Consider the following 21,314-nt stretch of genomic DNA (forward strand, 5'->3'; position numbering starts at 1 on the left):
AGACAGGAGTCAAACAATTGGCCTGGAGTTTAAAGAGTTACATTGTCCACATGTGTAAGGAAGAATGAAGTTGGGACAGGTGTCAGCACTTCCAGCTTTTTATAAAGTATCTAGTGAAGCTGTCTACTGGAGAAAGAATTGCCTGTGTATACCTCCTACAGATACAGGTGAATCAACCTGTCTCCATAATCCTGCTCCCTCCCCTTGCTAAATCAGCTACCATTCCAAAGTTAAGCTTTGTAATCACCTTCATACTTTTACTCTGTATCCATGGGCTTCTGTAACAGTATTTGTAGCATGTCTTAAATTTTTCTATGATTGTACTGTATGTGCATATATACATTACCTTAATATGTGTTATATGGAAAGTATCCTTTTGTGGCCTTTTTCATACATCATTGTAATTTTGAGATTTATTTGGGCTGGAGAGATGGCTCAGCTGTTAAAGGCTAGGCTCACAACCAAAAATATAAGAGATTTATTCATATTACATGTACACTTGTTTGTTTTTGTTTACATTTTATGTAATATTTCCATATGAATGGTGCCTATCAGAATTTTCATCATGTTATATTGCCATTAATATTTTTCCAGTTTATTCTTGTAAATATGAGCAAGAGTCTTTGTAGAGTAGAAATTAAGTCTCCCTGTCGATGATTATGGGATACATCTTCATCTTTAATATATATTGTCCAATTATTTTCTGAAGCTAGGGTTCTTTCTTATTCCTGCAAGCTCCCTGCTAGCAGCATAAACATTCTTAGTGTACTGTACATGGTCTTCGTGTTTAACACTGACATCTGTGTATATTTGCTTGTTTGTTCAGTTTCATTGAAATAAAAATGTTTCTTTGTGGTGTTAATTTGCATCCCCCCCTTACTCTTTTGGGGGCTTACCACCCAGCTCCCAAATAAATCACACACCGAGGCTTATACTTAATTATAAATGCCTGGCCTTAGTTTGACTTATTTCTAGCCAGCTTTACTTAACTTATCCCATCTACCTTTGCCTCTGGGCGTTTCCCATTCTCTTACTTCTGTAAATCTTACTCTTAGTCCGTGGCTTGCTGGTTGTGTGGCTGGGTGGCTGGTCCCTGATGTTCTCCTCCTCCTCTGGCTCCTTGCTCCTTCTTAGATTTCTCCCTCTATAGATTCTGTCTGCCTGCCAGCCCCACCTTTCCTTTCTCCTGCCTTGCTATTGGCCGTTCCAATCTTTATTAGACCATCGGGTGTTTTAGACAGGCACAGTAACACGGCTTCACAGAGTTCAACAAATGCAACATAAACAGAAGTAACACACCTTACAATAATATTCTACTACACCCCCTTTACCATGTTGAGTATCTATCTTATCGAGTGTAGAAACGCATTCCAATTTCCTGTTCTTACCTATTTTTCTTTTCCTTTTTTTCACTTAAATGCAAAATAAATATCTTCCCCGGTCTGTATCTGATCCATTTATTTAGGGGAGTCTTTTGTTAAACAGAAGGTTCTGGGGCCCGCAAGATGGCTTCTCATATAAAAGCACTTGCTACCCAAGCTTGATGTCCTGAGTTCCATCCTGGGATCCCACAGGAAAGGGGGAGAATCAACTCCTGAAAATTGTTCCCTTGCGCGCGCGCACACACACACACACACACACACACACACACACACACACACACACACACACACAGGTGAACCCAGGGGTGTATCAGGCAGGGGCTGTAACTCTTAGCTGTATTCCCAGCCCCTCACTTATATTCTCCCATCCATCTATAATTTTTATACCGGCTCTGCTGTAACACAGCTTGTGTTTCTATGAACCACCTTGCTATGCAAACGATCACAGTTAAAAATGACAAGGGATGGGGCTGGAGAAATGATGCAGCAGCTAAGAGCACTAGCTGCTCTTCCAGAGGACTCAGGTTCGATTCCCAGGAACCGTGTAGCAGCAGCTCACACACGTCTGTAACTCCAGTTCCAGTGGATCTGGCATTTTCCTTAGGTACTGCATGCATGTGTTACACAGATGTAAATGAAGGCAAAATACCCATACACACTCAGTAATAAAGATTTTAAAATTATGAGACATACAGAATTGAAATTAGGGTACAAGACTCAGAACTCTGTCAGTGATACTTTAAAAAAAGCCTTGTAAAAGGGATAGCACAGTTTTAATGTAAGTGGTTAAGAAATATATAAATGCCAAAATAAATATGAAACTTTATTGTGAAAGATGAGAATTGCTTATAGGTGGAATTGAGAAGTATTAGAGCGTGTGGGTTACTATAAATTGGTGCTGGGTGGATTTTCCAGCATGTACCAGGAGATTTTAATAGCAGGTGAGAAGTGTATGGTTTATAACACATAGTAAATTAAGGTAGATGTGTGAGCTGTGTGTGCTTGTACATTTCTGTAGGCTAAGTACAGGCAAGTAGTTTTCTTTGTTTTCACATCTCTTACTTTTAGAACACCAGACTTAAGAGGCATTCATTTTCCAGGTCTGCTGTTTTATATATAAAACACTGCTTAAGTGTACAATGCAGTTTGCATTGTATTCAGATTAGACCCTCATCTATTACTTTTATATGGTAGTAAGAACTTTTTAAGAAGCATTTATTACATTCATTATTGACTTGGAGTGGTATGTGGGCATCCCACAGCACTCAAGTGGAAGTCAGTACAAAATAGAGGATTAGTTCTCTTCTTGTACTATGTGTACCAGGGATGGAACTCAGGTTGTCAGGCGTGGTAGTGTATGTCTACCCACTTCACGATCTCATGGCTGTGATAAGAACTCTTGACAAGAAATCTGCCCCACAGTACAGTGTTGTTAACTGTACAGCTCATCTGAACAGTCCTCATATATAACTGAGACTCTACAGGCACCGAGCAGCAAGTTATTTCTCCTCTCGTGTCCCCGACATCTGCTGTCTACTCCCCGTTACTGTGAATGTTTTACATACCTCATGTAAGTAGAAACTGCTTTGTTTCATTTAGCACAAGCCCTCCTGGTTCTTCTGTGTTAGTACATATAGCAGGATTTCCTTCTGTCTTCTGTACCCGCTCCTCTGTCTGTGGACATTTAGGTTGTTTCTGTGTCTTAAAGTGATGCTGCAGTGAACATGGAAGTGCATATGTGTCTTCAGCATCTTGATATGTGTCTCAGGGAGTGGGTTGCCGGACCACATGTAGTTACTCTTTTTCTATTATTTTGAAGAACTTCCGTACTGTTTCCCACAACAATGCACCATTTTGCATTCCTCCCAAAAGCTCAAGAGTTGCTTTTTCTCCACATCCTCTCCAACTCTTTGAATAACACCATCCCAATAGGCAGGAGATGGTGTTCTTGTCATTAGGATTCACCTAACATTACAATTGCATCCCAGCATGTTCAAGTTCCCAAGACATCTCTATACAATTCTGTAAATAAAACACAGGAGCCTATAACAGGAGCAGAAACTTTTTCAAGAGAAGCTAGCAGTTGAATATCAAAGGCAAAGTTTCTTACAGTATCATTATATAGACAGTTGATACTGTTCCATAAATTCTACATTTTAAGGTAGGACATTTTAAATTATAGTATTAATGGCATTTCAAGTTCACATTTCTGCTTTTAATTCTATTAGATATTTAAGACAATTAGTTGGGTTATCTGTGTCTCCATGATAAAGGTAAAAGCCAAAATTATTTAAGAAAATTAACTGAGGATCAAAACAAATGTTGACTCTCAAAGAAACTTGGATGTAAGTACTACTACCAAATGTCCAGGAACAGACCATCCCCACCCTCACAAAACGAACCTTTGAAAAATAATGGAAAAGTTACCCTATTTTGTTTAATAAAAGAAAAACTCGGCACATTCAATATTTAATCATGATTTAAAAAAAAACATGTTAAATAGAAGGTAGTTTCTCTAACATTTATCAAAAACTATAGTGAATTATTTTATCAAATGGTAGAAATTTAGATGGTTGTATTAAAAACAAGAGTGTTTCTTTCTGGCCAGATGTGGTGGCACAGGGAGGCAGAGGCAGGCAGGTCTCTGGAAGTTCGATGCCAGCCTTGTCTTCATACCTAGTTGCAAGTATACCAGGATTGCACAATGAGACCTTGTCTCCAAAAAGAAAGAAGTCTCTTTCATCTTCTACCCTAGCCAGTCCTAGTCAGTGATTGGATAAGAGAAGTGAAAACTGAATTAGAAAATGATCTACAGCAACTTTGTAACTTTTTTATGCTGAAAAAATCAAGAGGAGCCCAGTATGGGGCAGCGTACGCCAGTAACCCCGGCACTCCTGAGTCTGGTGCTGGAGGATCCGTGAGATCCAGGTCAGACTGGGCTGTAGATTTGAGAGAAAAGGAAAAGTTCAAGGACATTTCCAACAAAATAAAACTATTAAGGACTCAGCCAGTAGATAGGAGTTTTTTTGCTTTTTTTTAAAAATCATTTCTTGTAAACAGCCTCAGTATCCCATCATCAACCAATGATTGGATAAAGAAAATGTAATGCAGGTACAGAGTGGGATGCTGTTTTCCCTTTTACAAAAGGATAAAAATCCTGCAGTAGTAGACATGACATTAGTAAAATATGGCAGGTTCAAAACGTGAATTACTCAAATGCGGAGTAGAAGAGTTTGAGCAGTTGGGAGATGTGTATAGAGGCTAGGGAGAGTTTGATCAGTGGGCACTAAGTTGTTGGACTAAGTTCTGGTGTTGCACTATGGTGCTGTAGATAGTGATTATGTAGTGTATATTTCAAAAAGCTACAAGAACACTTTGAATCTTTTTACTGTAAAGAGATGATAAATACTGAGGGAAGCATGTTTTTGCTGATTTAAACATTGCACTGTGTACATGTATGGCACATCACATGGTACCCCGTAAACACAGACAGGGGTTCTGTGTATCAATTAAAAATAATAAAACTGTTCATTTCTATGCAGTAACTATAATTGCTTGGAAACTGATCATGTTTGGTTTGGAGGTAGCGTGGTATGTCTCAAATCCAGGCTGACCTCAGACTCAGTCCTGCCTGCGTCTCCTGGATGCTGGGAGTACAAACAGGAGCCACCATGCCTGGGTAGAGAAACTGAAAGTCTCTATGGGGTTTTCAGTTTTTGCTCGATTGACAAGGATTTTCATGAATTGTTATCATTTAAATGTATTATGTAAAGTGCTACAGGAATTATGTTCCTATTTTTTATGTCAGTACTTGACCTCAAATAGTAACTACTTATTTAATAGTGAAAATACTTTGTTAACATTTATTAAAACACATTAAATAGTACCTGAGTAATTGAGAAAAATTCCATCCCTGTGGATCAGAAGACTAAATCCACAGTTCCCCCAATTGTTCTGTTAAGTTCAGTGCAATTCCAATCATAATCTTCATTTGTGTGTGTAATCTGATAAGTTTATTTAAAATTCTTTTGAAAACACAAATGGCCACATGTAGCTGAGGCAGTTAGAGCAATAAGCTGAAGGAAATGTTCTAAACAGTATCACGATTAAGGTAATTAAAACTCTATAGAATTGGGACAATGATAAATACATAAATGAATGAAATAGGGAAAATGTCTCTTGGTGTGACATTTATCTGCAGAGAAAGCAAGTCGCATGTTTTAGTATCTTAAATTGCAATGGAGGAAAAGTCCAAAATTTGAGTGATTTTTTTTTTTTTCGTTTGTATATATTTATTGGCTTTTAAAAACAAATTTAGCTGGGGAGGATATGGAAGGACCATATTTTGAATGGAAAAATAGGATGAAAATGTATTATGCTATATGATCTTAAATTAAGTAACATTTTGGAAAGTGGGTTTACTTAAGAATTACTACCTCAGAAAGTTCTCAGTGTGAGCTTTGCGTTGCATAACTGGCAGTGGGGTTGGGGCATTGCAGACTTCTTTATATCCACTTTTAGGGAAGGAAATTGCTCATGAATATTCTTTAAGAATTAGAAGGTTTTGTTAGGTTGGTGCCTTTGCTTTAGCTATTTTCAGACATAACTGTGGGTTTTTTTTTATTTCTCTAGTGCTTTATGTGGTAAGCCCAAAAATGTTAGAATGGTGATCCCTGAAAATGTGCGTTACACACAGAGCTGTAAGCGTCTCCTCAGCCTCTGCTGTTGGTTTTCTTGCAGGTGAAGCTGGTTACATGCTAGAATGATGTCCAGAGACTGTGTAAGACTGTTGTGAAGTCAGTCCCGAATGTAGTGCTGAAACAGGGGGTGATAAACTACTGTTTTTAAGTTTGATTGTAACTAGTACAATCAACTTTTAGAACCCTTAATGATAAGTTTTCCTTTCTTTCAAAAACCACTAAAGTGTACATTGTGTCTGTAGCTTTCTAGTAGAGCCATTTTTATACTTTTGTCTTATCACATTGTACCTTAAATTTTTTATTGATTTTTATGTTGTTGGGTTTTTTGGGTTTTTTTTGTTTGTTTGTTTGTTTTTTGCTCAAGTGACAAGGGTTTTCTTGAATTTTTATCATTTGAATGCTTTTGTCAAGTGCTACGGGGATTGTTTTTCCATTTGTATGTCAGTACTACTTATTTAACAATGAAAATCTTTTGTACAAATGAAGTCATTTCTTCCAAGTACTAGTGACAGTGTGGCTGTAATTTCAAACTATTCTTGTTCTTAATGGTTTTTTTTGAAGGGGACATGTTCTCTAATACAAAGTGAAGTAAAAAAAGGAGATTGGTCTGTTGTTAGTCTTGTATTTCCAGGTGTTTTAACTAACTGGTTTCTCTTCCTTTCTAGGTATCTAGTAGATAGTCGCTGGTTCAAACAGTGGAAAAAATATGTTGGCTTTGACAGTTGGGATAAATACCAGATGGGAGATCAAAATGTCTATCCCGGACCCATCGATAACTCTGGACTTCTCAAAGGTATTATTTTCTTCAGTCAGGTTGTAAATGTGTTAAATTTAATGAGTGACTGTCCATGGGTGTAACATGGGGAATGTTAATGTAATAAATGGATAGTTAGAAATTCATTGCAAGCGTGGTGTCCTAAGTAGTGCACGTCTGTACCATGGACAAGAGGCCGAGTCAAGAGAATCACTACTTTTAAGTCAGCCCTAGATACCTAGGGAGACTTTCAGAAAAGGAAAAGAAAAAGATACTACTTTGCAGATCATTCTGTAATTAGTTACATATATGTCACATTTCTCTTTTGTATTTATGCTGTGATCTTGATTAAGGATTTAAAGGTTAGAATGAAGAAAGTTAAAAAAAAAAAAAAGGAAGAAAGTAAATTATAAAGCACTATTTTACTGTTTGGGGGAAATGCTATAGCACACATTGTTTTCCTAATGGACACGTGACTTATTTTCAAAGTTAGTTATCGCCAATATACGCTCACATTCTTGACTTTTGTACTGTCCTACAACCCTCACTACTTGCCTGTGCTTCTCTGCCTCTTACTTTATTTAAAGAAAATAAATCTTAAGTACCAGCACTCCCACTTATGGTCAAACTGGAATCAGGGACTACATCCATAGACCTGAAATAACTAAAACCCGACGAGTACGAAAAGGACTCAGTACATCATTTGTAGTTTGATTCCAGGAACCTACATAAAGTAGAAAGAGATGATTGATTGTACTGTCAGTCTAACCTCCATTTGTGATCCACACTGGGACATGCACCCACACTGTGTGTGCACACAACCACCACCACAATAATATATTTCAACTTATTGTTTGGAACAATTATATAACCATAAAATATCTCCATTTAAGTGAAAGACAATAAGGAATGTATATTTAACTTCCCACATTTCAGTGTGGTTAGCTATAGCTCGAGTTATCTCCAGTCCCGCCCAGGCTGGCAGCCACTCAGACTCAAATAAACACACAGACGCTTATATTATTTATAAACTGTATGGCCGTGGCAGGCTTCTTGCTATCTAGTTCTTATATCTTAAATTAACCCATTTCTATAAATCTATACCTTGCCACGTGGCTCCTGGCTTACTGGTATCTTACATCATACTTCTCATTGTGGTGGCAGCTGGCAGCATCTCTGTGCCTCAGCCTTCCACTTCCCAGAATTCTCTTCTCTCCTTGTCCGGCCTATACTTCCTTCCTGGCTACTGGCCAATCAGCACTTTATTTATCAATTAATCATCCCAGCACTTGCCCCTTTCTTTTTTTCCAAAAGGAAGGTTTTAACTTTAACATAGTAAAATTACATATAACAAAACAATTATCAAGCAAGAATTATAGTTACAATGTCTAATCTATTTATATTTGGCAAAATTAAAGAAAATATTCCATCCTATATATGTGAGTCTAAGGTTTCATATCTAACTTATCTTTTATCATAACTAAGGAAATTATAACTATCCTAGTCTTCAGCTACATCAAAGACCTCAGAAGGATATAATATTACATAAGAAAACAGGGAGAGCATTGTAAGCAACTTCCAAAACTCTGGAAACAACAGAGACAGCTGCCTGCCTGGACAGTCATCCAAAGTTCCTCTGTAAAGTTGGGGCATCTGTCTTCAGCCCACAGGCCTAGAATCTCTCAGTCATTTCTCTCTGTATCCTGTAGAATGTCTGGCAGTTTCCTCTGCGAAGCAGGAACCTGAAGGACCATTTCGTCAAGCAAAGTTCAGTGGTCACCTTCCTATGGGTCCTGCAAGTCCAGTCGATCAAGCAGTCCAGGCAAGAACAGTTTCTTGCCCAAATGGCTATTTTTGCCAAGAAGAAGATAAACTCCATATAGAGTATCTTCGATGCCCATCCTCCTCTCTGAAGTAAATTGGTGCTGCCAGGAGCAGACATATCTCACTGTCCAGAAAGTCTAAATTTTTATAACATTTTAAATGCCATATTCTGTAGGTCTTTGAAGTGTTTGAAGATTACCTACCTAATAGAATTGTATCTATGTATACCTAGAAAACTTAACATGACTATAAGTTTGATTATCATAGAAGACTAATTATTAATCTGTATTTCTTAATTATCCATGACAGTCTGAATGAGTTACATATAGTACCTCAAACGAGAGTAGAAATATATATAGTATAACAAAATTAAGTTAAACTTGTATCAATAAACTAAAATCCATAGCAATGTAAAACATTTTTAAATAAGCTGTTACTATTTAGCCTATTTATCCTGTCATATCTATATTCCATTTTCTTCTTTAGAAAGAGATCGCATTTATAATCAACCTGCTTTAAATTAAAATATTGGTTTTGTTCTGTCCCACACCAGAAGGCTCTTCTGATATGAGACAGAAAAAGAAATCTGTCAACCTTTTTTTTTTTCGGGGGAGGGGGGCAATATGCTTGGGTTTGGAGAAGGAGTGAGCCAATTCCATCTCCAAAGCCAGCTTGGAATATTTGGGAATTTGGCCATAGCTTCTCATACTACTTCCTGCTGGATGAGGGCACTGTATCTTATGGGGACACAAAGAAAATTTTAGGATTATGGAGTAGTCCGTGAGGCTGTATTGTCTGAGCCAATTGTCTTGAAACCGTTCTGGATGTTGGATCATCTGGGCAACGGTGTCATCAGAGACCTTTCAGGGGGTCTTGGCTGGTCCAACCTGATATATCTTAATCTGGAACAAATTCATAGCCTCTTGCTTTCTGTGGAATCAAAAGCAGAGCCTCCTTTCCAAAGTAACATATCTTTAGATCCAAATTTTCAAGTCAAGGTATCTTTAAAATACACATATTGGCTTAACCCAACAGTTTTTACAATCAAATGTCTTTCTGCAGTTAAAATATCAAAGACAACACAATCCAGATTTTCTGTATAATTTCCATCTTTATGTAGCTTTTTAAAATATTACTTTTACTGTCTCTTTAAAGACTTTATTTTTAAAAACTATTTCTTTATATAATTGTATATATTTCTTTTCTCTCTCTCCTCCAAGTCTACATACATTTTTACATACATTGTAAACCATTGCATCTGAATCTGTTGTATTGTGAATCTGTTGCTTTAAACTGCAGCGTTCTGTGCCCACCTCAGCTTCCCAACATGACGGTGGTACGTTTACTGCCAGCTCTGGGAGCCATCAACTCTCAGAAGCACTGGGTCTGTGCTTCTATCAAAGCAGGTTTTTTGTTTTTTTGTTTTTTTGGTTTTTTTTAACTAACAAAGGCTAAATCCACCATGCACCATGTTGCGCTGCTTACAGAAACCTCTGTGTAACTCAGCGGGAATAGGTCAAGCCCACATGCCAACCCATCATAGAGTAGCTGAAGCTGACATGTTGCGGCATCTGGCCACCCACATGAGACATGTTTCCACCTCCTTTTAGAATTGGTTATTAAGTATTTTCAGGTTTCAGGTGGAAACTCAAGAGCCATTGGGCACCATTTGTAGCTGAAGTTTTCCTGGTCCTTCTAGGCCCATGTTCAGGACAAATCTCTCTCACCCTCAAGTCCCGCAGCCGCAGGGACCCAAGCAAACACACAGAGACTTATATTATTTATAAACTGTATGGCTGTGGCAGGCTTCTTGCTATCTAGTTCTTATATTTTAAATTAACCCATTTCTATAAATCTATACCTTGCCACTTGGCTCGTGGCTTATCGGTATCTTAACATCATGCTTCTCATCCCGGTGGCTGGCAGTGTCTCTGTGCCTCAACCTTCCACTTCCCAGAATTCTCCTCTCTCCTTGGCCTGCCCTTACTTCCTGCCTGGCTACTGGCCAATCAGCACTTTATCAATCAATCATCCATAGCAGTTAGCCTCTAAGTGCCACACATAGCCAACTTGCTGGTGTTTTACCTCACATGGACCTCGATAGTTCTGATATCTCAGAGCTTTTTAACAGGAAAATACGTGGTTGACTGCTGTACTCAAAATACTTTGTGAGATTAAGAGAAGTAAAAACCTCAGGCTTCTCTGCCAGGAAGGCTAGTGAGGAGTGAGGCACCTCCCAGCATCCTGGCTTGTTGGTAACAGCCAAGTGACTGGGTTATATGTCTGAACTGGTGTGTTTGGATGCCTGGAAGTGAAGAACAAGGAAAGGCAGTAAGGAGCTTGCAATAGTTGCCGCAGCCCTGCAGTATTAGGAGGTATTTCAGGACAGAATGCTTGTTCCCCACAGTAGAGGAACGGAGTGAGCCCGTTCCCATGTGCCGGTGTGAAGGGCTGCTTTCTGCTGTGTCTCACTCGGGATGCCACTGGGGCCAGCTTAGTTAGACAGGGAATTAAAAATGAAAGAGGCAGTGGCTGTACATGAGGGAAGGCTCAGACCATGATGTTCTCTGCAGAAGGAAGGAACAGGAGTAGAGTATGCCTCCGACCTGTGGTGTGTAAGTTGGGAATTAGAGGAAGAGATTGATGGATCCTGCATAAGGTTAAAAAGTTTAAAAAAAAAAAAAAAAAGAGTCCTTGCAATTGATAATTTACATGTGAAAGACAGAAAAGACACACCCACAAAAAATTAAACTCTCAGAATTTGTAGCCAGTCTGATGGGTGTGTATGGATAGCATTTACCTAAATGGACCATATTCTGAATCATAAAACTTGTCTCAAATCATAAAAAGTATATTCTTTTACCACAGAAGAATAAAACCTACTTTTAAGAAAACATTAAGCCCAGTGAAAAAGTAGGCAAAAAAACTGAATAAATCTTTACTTTACCAATAGAGGGGTTGGGGAAGTACAGTGAAGTTGTTACTGCACGGGATCAAGACTTGAGGTTCATCCTCATATAAACAGCCAGACTTGTGATATCCTCTTGTAATTCCTATGCCAGCCAGCCTAGTCTACATGGTAAGTCTCAGGAGCAGTGAGGCACCCTGTCTTAAAATCAGGTGGTCAGCTCCCGAGTAAAAGCGCCCAGTCAAACCCCCCTTCTACATACATGCACATGTAACCATGTAATGACACACACATGAATATGCCCCTACAGTTTGTGCATACTCATAGTTTTCCAAAAGAATAGATATAAATGTTCAGCTTTATAAGTATGAAAGAAATGAAGAGATTAGATGTTGATGTAACCAACCGTCTTATTAAATAAGAAACAATGTAAAAGAGAAAGCCAAGAGGTCAGAGCTCAGAGCTAAAATCTCACCCTTCCTCCTCCTGTCCCAGCTTCCCGAAAGAGAGCTATTTCCTGTGTGTGTAAGTCGATTTTCCAGTCATTCTGCCTTCTCATTGGTTGTAAACCCAAACACGTGACTGCCTCGTCACTGTCTGAATGTACAGCCCCCTAGGTCTTAAAGGCATATGTCTCCAATGCTGGCTGTATCCCTGAACACACAGAGATCTATGGGATTAAAGGCGTGTGCCACCACCGCCACACTCTGTCTATGGCTCTAATAGCTCTGACCCCCTGGCAACTTTATTTATTAACATACAATCAAAATCACATTTCAGTACAATTAGAATACCACCACAATTAGAGGCTGGAGAGATAGCTCAGCAGTCGAAAGGGTGTGCTTCTCTTATAAAGGATCTAGGTTCAGTTCCCAGCACCAACAAGGTCAACTCACAACTGCCTGCAACTTCTACTTTATGGGCATTGGATGCCTCGTGGCACAGACACACATATACACGTAATTAGAAGTCTTTAAAAAATGAAAATTAAAGTCACAGTGACAGGTGACCAGGGATCCACAGTGGTAGAACATGCAGTCCTGAGTTTGACATACAGAACCATAATATGGTGCCGTTATGCATGTATAATTTAATTAAGATATAAAAGAATCACTCCTGACACTCGCTGTCAAGGATGAAGAGCAAATAGATTTAAATTGGACATCTATTAGCCATAGTACACAGTCATACTATGCTGGGTATTTACCTAAGAAAAATGAAAGCATTTACCCATAAGAAAAGTTCCATGGTAATATTCATATATTGTTTTTAATAGAAAAACTTATCTGCAACCCAAATGCCTGTGAACATCTCTGAATGGATAAGCAAATGACAGTGTATTCATATAATGAAGCCTACTTAGCACTTAAAAATGAATAAATTGCTGATAGATAAAGTATCTGTAGATCTCAAAATAGTATAAATAAAGCCAAACAAAAGGCGGGCATATTATTTTATGTACAATTATAGAAAATTAATTCTAGGAAATATAAATTAGTTGTAAAACATAGGTAATGATTACCATAATAGTAGAATCCAGACAAGCAGAGAGAAGAAATTACAGAGAGCCGCGAGGGAACTTTAGGGTGATAGATGTAGTATCCTTTTGCTAGGAGTGGTAATTTCACAGTTGGTAAATAGGACAGAACTTACCCCTCTTTGCCCACATATTTCGTGGCGTGGGACACATTCTCCTTTGCACCAGCACTACCGCAGGACTCTGGAAGTCCCTGCAGCAAAAGAGAACCAGGAGCTGTAGAGAAAAAGCTGAGGGTGGAAGATCGAGAAACCTGAAAGGAGGAACAGGATAGTCTTAAACAGTCCTAGCGGCTGGAACAGATAGGTACTGTGTTTGTCACATTTTATATTGTACAAAAAGATTGTACACTAGGAAATGACCTTGTACACAATGATGAGGAATCTAGTAGTGAATCTTCTGCTTCTACTACTACCTATCCTTGAGAACAAAATTAATTGTGCATTCAGACCAGAGGTGCTCTTCGGACTGGTCAGCTGTTTTTGCTCTTCAGCCATTTTTTGAAAGGCCTGAGTGAGCTCATGAATGTCATTTAGGCCATGCTTGACAAATGTGAGATAGGACTATAAAGATCAAAAGGCAAGTAGAAATAAACCTACATTCTAGCTAATCATTCAGGGGACAAGCAGGACTGTCTGCATAAATATGCACAATTCAGACTTAAAATTTGTGATTACAGGGTGTTCTGTCCTATAAAAGGATGTGGTTTTAGTTAAACTGGGTGGTAGTGGTCATGTACCTTTAGTCCCAGCACTCAGGAGGCAGAGGCAGGTGGATCTCTGTGAGTTCAAGGCCAGCCTGGTCTACACAGTTCCAGGACAGCCAAGGCTACACAGAGAAACCCTATCTCACCCCCCCCCCAAAAAAAAAGGATGTGGTTTTTGCTGTTAGCCCATGACTGACAACTGTTGGAATCTCTACAAGTATACTAGCCTAATAAATTTACCCATCTGTTTTAAAAATTACCAGTTTGTATAATTTATAATTTACAGTTTATTGTTCAGCAATTATATATTGTTAGATACAGAAGTGATAAATCAAAAACAAATCCCTTCTCTTTAATTTGAAGGTGTTCTCCACATACAAAAAGATAAAGTGGTCATTTTATTCTGTCTACCAAGTATAGTATTATGTGAATTCTGTCACATGATCAAACTATATACCTAAACTCAGCTATTGTAAAAAAATAACATGTAAGTCTTGATTTTAGAATTTTCCCAAGATCTTCAGGCTAGATTGTGTTACATGGCAAAATATATGGAGTTAGAATAAACAACATTCATGTTTGAATTCAGTCTCTGCAAATTTCTCTATATAGAACCTTGAGCAACTTACCATCTCTTGGTCTATTTACTAAAGAAAATGGGGCTACCTACTTCTTAAGGTGACTCTGAAAAAATAAACCTATAATAAAAAAGCAAGGATTTTGTCCCTCCCCTTTCTTCTCCCTAGCTCAGGATGGCCTTTGAACAGAACATATAATAGAGCTGATGACCTCCATTTCTACCTTCCAAGTGCTGGGATTAAAGGTGTGCACCACCACCATACCCAGCTAATAGCATGGTTTTCTAGAATAAAATGCTCCATATTGCCTTTAATTTTATATGATTACCCAGGGCAGGTTACTCACTGGCTTTGATATACTCTTGTTTAATTTTTTATTTTAAAGATTTATTTATTCTATGTATGTGAGCACTCTATCTGCATGTATACACCTTTAATCCAGCAGAGGGCATCAAATCCCACTATAGATGGTTGTGAGCCACCATGTGGTTGCTGGGAATTGAACTCAGGACCTCTGAAGAGCAGCCAGTGCCCTTAACCACTAGCCATCTCTCCAGTCCCTCTGGATATATTCTTATACAAAGACATCTGTCTTGAAAGGTTGGTTAGAGAATTCACAATAGTGTATCTGCCATAGTTATCTGCTGTGTGATGTCTCATAGTACATTTTGCTTACTTAGTATATGTAAATTTCTTCAGTTTCACAGTTTCAGAAAACATATTCCAAATTGTATTTGCTGACAATTTACACTTTACAACCACAGTTTAAAAGCCTGTGTTTAAGGTTAGTCCTCAGGGCTGGTAAGATGGCTCAGCAGGTAAAGGTACTTGTCTCTAGGCCTGAAGACTCGTGTGATGGAAGGAGAGAAGCACAGTTGTGCTTCTCTGTAGGTGTGCCATGACACGGGTGTGCGTAGACCATGCATGCATGATGCATGTCATCATGTTTAGCTAGTACTTGCTTCACTTCTACTATCAAAGATCATATAAAATTCTGACTTTTTCATTTTTTGTTTCTATATAAAACAGAGCTTTCTTGAAGTTCAGAAACCCACAGGTGAATTCTAAAAGAATAATAATTCTATTACCCTCTTGAGCTTTTTTCCTGCAAGAATAGAACATTCTCATCATAGAAATGCCACAGAGAACAATGTTCCTTCCTTTGATGATTAAAATCAACTCAGGTCAAGAAAATCCCCCTTAGGTTAGTTATAACTCGTTGAGCTAGTTCTCTTTCCATACTTTGGAATCTCAAATGACTAATTAATAAATAAGTCCCACAATGGGACAGTGACATTGCTTTAACAAAGGAAATTATTCCTAGGTCTCTGCCCTGAATTATACAAGAGTTCTGAGTTTAGCTTAGATATTTTAAAGCATTTCAGAATTAAAATTACGTCTACACAACCACCATTTCAAATTTGGGAATGAATCCCGATTGTGGGTCTTCTGGAATAGTGTAGATGCTTTACAGTACAACTTAAAAATTTTGTCATGGTTTCCAAGCTTATGTATATTGGAGTCATTTGATAGGTTGTTGATTTAGTGCATAGCAGGTCGCTCTTTGATACCAGCTAATAGCATGCCTGTACTAACACTTAGGAGACTTAAGACAGGAGAACTGCAAACCCTAGGCCAGCCTGGGCCTCTTCATGAGACCCTGTCACAAAAAAGAAATAAGAAAAGAGCTGTTGACTTACTCAGGAATTTTCTACACTTACTGTTTGGTACCCCCCACTGTTGTGTGAGTGAATCACTGATACTCAAAATATTTGAAGAACTTCTTCTGTTGGTGTCTTAGCTAATATTAATGTATTAGTATTTTAGGAACCAAAGAAAAATTATGCATTTTAACACTACTGGTTGACTAGTAGCACCTTGAAACTTTTTCAGGCAACAGCTTATTTTTAAGTATATTGATTTGAATGTTCTTGGAGTTTTGTTTTGTTTTTTCTTTTTCAGGATTTATTATTGTAAATACTTCAGATCACCTTTGTGAGTTTCAGTAGTTTGTAGTATGTGAAACCATGTATTCAGAGATGTGTACTGTTCCTGTTCTGTACTAAGTTTATTTTTCCCTTTGTAGATGGCGATGCCCAGTCACTTAAGGAGCACCTTATTGATGAGTTGGATTATATACTGTTGCCAACCGAGGGCTGGAATAAACTCGTCAGCTGGTACACACTGATGGAAGGCCAAGAGCCAATAGCAAGAAAGGTATATTTGAGAGTAACTGAGTATACATATATTTTAAGTAGCTCACATTGGTAATTTGATGTATTCTGAAGCCTTCTTAACATATCTTAGGAGAAAAGCCAGGAAAACATTCTATGCACTGGATACCAATAGCTGATAACATGAACAGAAACTTAACTGCGTTCCCACCATTCCTAGGACAGTACCTATGATTACTGGTTAACACAGAATTAATATCTTTATTTTACAGTTGAAGACAGGACAAAAAGAAGGGGCCAGTTTTCTATATGGCACACTGCTTTTTTTCCTACGACAATTTTAAAAATGAACTAAATGTTGATGAAATGTTTTTTTGCAACATAAAATACTTTAAAAATGAAAATGTAAATTTTTCAAACCTTTTTCTTTAATTTTATAATTATAGTCTAGAAATACTAAAAATAAACTTTTTTTAATTTTTTTGGTGTTTTGAGGCAGGGTTTCTCTGTGTAACTTTGGAGCCTGTCCTGGATCTCATTCTGTAGACCAGGCTGGCCTTGAACTCACAGAGATCCTGCTTTGGCCTCCCAAGTGCTGGGATTAAAGGCGTGCATCACCACCGCCCTGCTAAAAATGAACATTTTTTGGAACTAAAATGGGCAGTACTGTAGTAGAATACCAAATTTCAAGGTAAATAAGCTGAATTTAAATGTCTATTGAATAATTTATTTTGATTTGTGTAATGGGAACGTAGGACTGTTTGTTTTGTCATTCTTGGAAATTGAGTGCTCTGACTTGTTAAAGATCGACTTTACCTGTGAAATGGAACTGTAAGAACAGCTTCAGTGTTTGAAAAACACTTCTTCCTTTAAATTGTTTTCATAATTTCATAGGAATGGATATGCATTGTATTGTGAATGTATTCACCCTGTTACCCTGTCTTAACCCCAAAACTCCCTTTTTTTTTTTTAATTAATTTATTTATTATGCATAGTGTTCTGTCTACACGTATCTCTGCAGGCCAGAAGAGGGCACCAGATCTCATTACAGATGGTTGTGAGCCACCATGTGGTTGCTGGGAATTGAACTCAGGACCTTTGGAAGAGCAAGCAGTGCTCTTAACCTCTGAGCCACCTCTCCAGCCCCCAAAACTCCCTTCTTAAAGGAAAATTTGAATGTGTATTGCGTTTTCTTCCTTAAACTCGGAGCACAGTGCATGCTACAAGTTTCAGTATGGTACTAGATCCGCCAACAAATTCGTTGCCTTTTAAAAATTTTTAGTCTTTTTAAAAGGACTTACTGAAGTTTGGTTTTCAAAAACTAAAGAAATTAAAGTGAAAAGAAAAAGAATCATGGAAAGTCCACATACTTATAAAGAAAAATTTGAGAAGCCTGTTAGGTCATACATTTGTTCTTAATAATGTGAATGTAAATCTTTCAACATGTAAAGTAATTTTCAAACTTTAATATACATAAAATTGCCTGGAATCCTTATTAGAGATGCATCTTTCCTCTAAATGAAAACAGTAAGTCTAAGAAATTGCATTTTCCTCTGCCCTAAATTACCGATAGAGAGAAACGGTGCTTCAAGAAATAAACACAGTAACTGTTCTTACAGAGTCTGATATCCAGCTCTGAACTGTATCAATCTCTGGTTATATTAAAGGATCTGTGATACAGATATAAAAGTAACCATGTTCTGGGGACTAGAGTTTTAAACTTTTCAACTAACTTTATTGTTAGGCACTGAGCCATAAAAACAAGCTAACCAGAAAACAGGGAAATAAATAAGCAAGATATGCAGTGAGCCAAACTGGAAAAGTAGCATATTTATGTGGTGATACACTATGTACCCTAACACACTTTCCTGGGGATCGGAGGACAGAGCCAGCCCCTAGATTAGACAGAGAGGTCAGGCAGTGGTGGCACACACACTTAATCCTATCACTCTGGAGGTAGAGATTCGTCTGGATCTCTGTGAATTCAAAGCCACACTGGGAACAGACTCAGGCCTGGTGGCACACACCTTTAATCCCAGGACTGGGAAGCACACATGCCTTTAATCCCAGGAAGTGACAGCAGGGTGGAGAAAGGTCTATAAGGTGTGAGGAAACAGGAACTAAAGCAGTTCAGCTGAGACCCTTTTGCGTTTTTGCGTGAGGACTCAGAGGATTCATGGAGTTGGTAAGGTAATACGTGGTGGCTGTAGCTTGCTCTGCTTCTCTGATCTTTTAGCTTTCACCCCAATATCTGGCTCCGGGTTTTATAGTAAAAGACCATCTAAGGTTCGAACAACAGAGATAGACTCATAAGAACAGTTAATGGTGACAGTAGACTTAGTATGCTCAAAAAATAAATAACTGGAAAGTAGTGCAAAACTATTAAACAAGACACCGATGCTTCTAAAACTAATAATATAAATAATATACATTACATTTGAGTGTAATGGTAAAGAGAGCTGAAAGGTGAATTTTTAGGCCAATTGATGTTAGTAGAAAATATGCAATGTAGAATTTATACTAAGGAACAGAATGTCTTTGAAAAGTGAAGTTGTGTGTGTTATAGTGACTGGATGCAGCGTAAGTACCTATCATTAGAGTCTTAGGAGAGACAGGGAGTGGAGCAGGTAGAACTAATGCCTGAAGAGGGAATAGCAGAGTTGTTCCCAAACGAGAAAATGCCAAATTATAGAGTCAGGAAACACCGATTCTCAGACTGAAGTAATACAAACACATAATCAAAAGTTAACAAGAGAAAAAGATATTCCCCAGCACTGTTAGACAAAAAGATACATTGTCCTCAAAAAAGAGTAAGTCAAGGAAATGATTTCCCAGCAGAAACACTGGAAGACAGGAAGAAGTTTACTATTTTCAGTACACTACAAGAAAATAACTGCCAATCCAGAATTCTATGACCAAAGGAAGGATCCTTCAAAAAGGAGAAGAAAATAGGAAGACCTAAGTTCTTTATCCTCCTGTGTATTTTCTGATGCTAATCCCTTAGTTTGAGAATACTGGTGTGTTCTCCTACACCTGGTGGGACATATTTTAAGATTAGGTTAGGGAAGATCTTGGAGTGTATGTCTCAGGTGTCTCTGTCATGGGGAACTGAATTGCACATGTCAAGGACATTGTGTGTACTCTAAGAAGAGGCCCACCCAGCTAGTAAAGTGGACTGTCAGTTCTAAATGAGTCTTTAGATAACTGAAGCCATAGCCCAAAGCTTGACAGGAACTTCATGAGAAATCTCAACCCAGATAAGTTGCTCACAGATTTTTGACCCTCAGAGATGATGTGAGATGTTTGTAGTTAGTGAAGTCTTAAGATAATTCATCATGTATCAGTAGGTTGTTCATACTAGTTTAGGTACCTGGATGCTGTAGTATTAACTAACAGGAACTGTGGTGGCTTTGGCTGTACAGTGATCAGAAGGTATGAAACATGAGTATCAATAAAAGCCTAAAAGACCATGAGCAGACTGAGGAGAATTTGGGGTGTGAGGAGGGTACCACTGAAGACTTAAAGGAAACGGAGGAAAACCTTGGAAACTGTAGGAATATGGTCTTTGTTGCAAATGTCTCTACTATAAACTGAAAGATAAAAAAAGTATCATGAATGTGGTGATTTGACAAAGTGGTGCCTAGTATCTACTTGTATTGCCTGTAGTCTGTATATAAAGATAATAAACTAAAGACAGAATACTTAATACAGCGAGGCTTAAAACATGACCATAACATCGCCATGGCACAGTCGGGGATGTGTCTCTCCGAAATAGTTTACAAGACCTGTTAGTAATTAAGGATGTCATTATCTTAATAATATTCACGGATAAACTGATCAAGTCCTAGGTCATCAGACATACTCCCAAAATGACAACTGATGGAAGTTATCCTGTGTGTTTCCTGTCCCTAGTGGGATTAAGGTAGAAATTCGTAACAGAGACACTTGATCCCCTACCTATTTATAATAGTATAATTTTAAATAATGGAAACCAGAGAAGAGATAAAGATCAAAATTCAAACTAAATGATAATAAAAATACCACTGAAAAAATAGTTAAGCCAGACATGCTTCCTGCTGACATGTGCCCTTGATCTCAATATTCAATATTTGGGAGGTGGAGATGGGCTAGCTTCAGTTACATAGTGAAATTTTTTCCATTTCTACAAAAACTAAAGAACAGGGAATGGGTCAAGTCATTCTTTTTTTTTTTTTTTTTTTTTTTTGGTTTTTCGAGACAGGGTTTCTCTGTGTAGCTTTGCGCCTTTCCTGGAACTCGCTTTGGAGACCAGGCTGGCCTCGAACTCACAGAGATCCGCCTGCCTCTGCCTCCCGAGTGCTGGGATTAAAGGCGTGCGCCACCACCGCCCGGCGGGTCAAGTCATTCTTAGGAGGACCTTTACAATAAATTCCAATCAGTTTTCTCAGGTTAAGAAAAGGAGATGTAATTTTAATGAAGAAATACTGTAATGTGGACATTAGTGGAGCTAAATAGGATTGCAGTGTATAGTAGCTTAAGATTTCACTCCGATATGAGTCCCAGTCCCAAAGTTTCTGTTGGTAAGAATATTTGATTCCTAGTTTTTTATTATCAAATAGCTACAAGAAAATCTTGTAGGAACTCAGTATATTGTTTCATTCTTAAACAACATAACTCTGTGTTAAGAGGACTAAAGCATCTTATGTAGAACTTAAAAGTTTTGCACTATGAGTTAAGCTATTGAAATGTGAGACATAGAGTCTGTAAAACCG

General features: G+C 38.1%; 1 protein-coding gene and 1 long non-coding RNA gene across 6 annotated transcripts in view; both read left to right on the plus strand.

Annotated features, from left to right (window-relative positions):
• The window catches only part of Usp15 (ubiquitin specific peptidase 15), a 99,642-nt gene that overhangs the window by 11,414 nt on the left and 66,914 nt on the right, over nt 1-21,314 (plus strand). For all 5 annotated transcript variants that reach the window (XR_003734525.2, XM_028869579.2, XM_028869580.2 and 2 more), the window contains exons 2-3: nt 6,748-6,875; nt 16,476-16,606. Coding sequence is in view for 4 of the 5 variants with exons in the window: in XM_028869579.2 (XP_028725412.1) it covers nt 6,748-6,875; nt 16,476-16,606 (259 nt within the window). In the remaining variant the exon portion in view is untranslated. The remainder of the gene's footprint in view (nt 1-6,747; nt 6,876-16,475; nt 16,607-21,314) is intronic.
• On the plus strand, nt 10,475-12,983 carry LOC114693285. The gene is made up of 2 exons (XR_003734526.1): nt 10,475-11,959; nt 12,377-12,983. It is a non-coding gene; the product is annotated as an uncharacterized LOC114693285 (long non-coding RNA).

The sequence above is a fragment of the Peromyscus leucopus genome, chromosome 18 (genome assembly GCF_004664715.2).
Source record: "Peromyscus leucopus breed LL Stock chromosome 18, UCI_PerLeu_2.1, whole genome shotgun sequence".
NCBI classification, from domain to species: domain Eukaryota; kingdom Metazoa; phylum Chordata; class Mammalia; order Rodentia; family Cricetidae; genus Peromyscus; species Peromyscus leucopus.